Source organism: Trichechus manatus, unplaced genomic scaffold, assembly GCF_000243295.1.
Source record: "Trichechus manatus latirostris isolate Lorelei unplaced genomic scaffold, TriManLat1.0 scaffold00113, whole genome shotgun sequence".
Taxonomy (NCBI): Eukaryota; Metazoa; Chordata; class Mammalia; order Sirenia; family Trichechidae; genus Trichechus; species Trichechus manatus.
In genome coordinates, this window is record NW_004444049.1 from 1,545,966 (window position 1) to 1,547,177 (window position 1,212).

The 1,212-nt window shown below is 53.7% G+C and overlaps 1 protein-coding gene across 1 annotated transcript in view; it reads right to left on the reverse strand.

The window, feature by feature from the left end:
• The window catches only part of ANO1 (anoctamin 1), a 144,311-nt gene that overhangs the window by 5,013 nt on the left and 138,086 nt on the right, over positions 1-1,212 (reverse strand). Inside the window, 1 exon segment of the mRNA XM_012557644.1 lies at positions 944-1,016. Coding sequence (XP_012413098.1) covers positions 944-1,016 — 73 coding nt within the window.

Sequence of the window (1,212 nt, forward strand, 5' to 3'; positions counted from 1 at the left end):
TTCTATTTAAATTTCCCCCTTGCCTAGCTCTCTGGCTTGGCCTGCCAGCAGCTCTGAGATGACCTGAGACAATGCCCACTTCAGCCCAGGAATAAACAGTAGCCAGCAGCAACCAGTCCTTGCTCAGCCAATGCCGCCCCTTCTGCACCTGCCGCCTGGGGCTGCGCTGGGCGCCACTCCTCCCCGCCCACCCTTCTGGGAGCTGGTGTAATGATGGGTGCGGCCGGGAGAGGAGAGGCGCTCACAGCACCTGCAGCAGCACCTGATTGTAGCCCAGGTGGGGAGGGGAGGGCCTGCTAAAGCTCAGAGTGGACCCACAATCCTCTGTCTCCATGGGGGCAAAAGCAACAACAGGCTTAAAACCAGGAGCTTCGGTGTTTAGCTGTGCGTGTTTACACCACCACCACAACAGCCCAGGATCTTTGCCCTGCCTTCGCGGCCTCTCTCCTGTGGCCAGGACACCCTGACACATGGGGTGGGGGAGTCGCTTCTTTAACCCATGCCTGGGACCCGCCACCCAGTGTCCTTCAGGAAAGCCGAGGCTTACCCCATAAACATCAAGGGCCAATTCTTTTTTTTTTTTTAGGAGAAAATTTTTGAGGAAAGTTTCAATAGAATGAACCATGCATTTGCCTACCTTCCTTTTCCTTAATCACTACTACTCGTTAAAAGTCCCTGGGTGGTGCAAATGGTTAACTGCTCGGCTACTAACTGAAAGGTTGGTGGTTCGAATCTACCCAGAGGTGCCTCAGAAGAAAGGCCTGGCAATCCACTTCTGAAAAATCAGCCATTAGAAACCCTATGGCACACAGTTCTCCTCTGACACACCTGGGGCAAGTGGTGTTGATATCGACCTATACACACATACATCGACACCTGCAGGTTGCTGGGGTTTTCAACCCCAGAAATGGTGTTGTGTTTCCTACTCTGCCTTGCCCCTTGCCCTTTCTAGTTCAGAGACATGGCTGTAGCTCGTTCCTTCAATGCCGTGCAGGGTCCCAGAGCAGGTGCTGCCCCTGCGCCAACACAGAACACACCGGACATCAGTCTTTCAACACGCAAGGACGACCGTGAGCATCTGCTGTTTACAACAGCATCGCAGCATCTGAGCGGGGGCCGCCTGCCGGCCTGCCTGCCTCCTTACCTGCCTGCCTTTTCAAAGGGACCCAGGTGTGATGTGTTTTCATTTCTTGGGCTCTTTTTTTTTTTTTT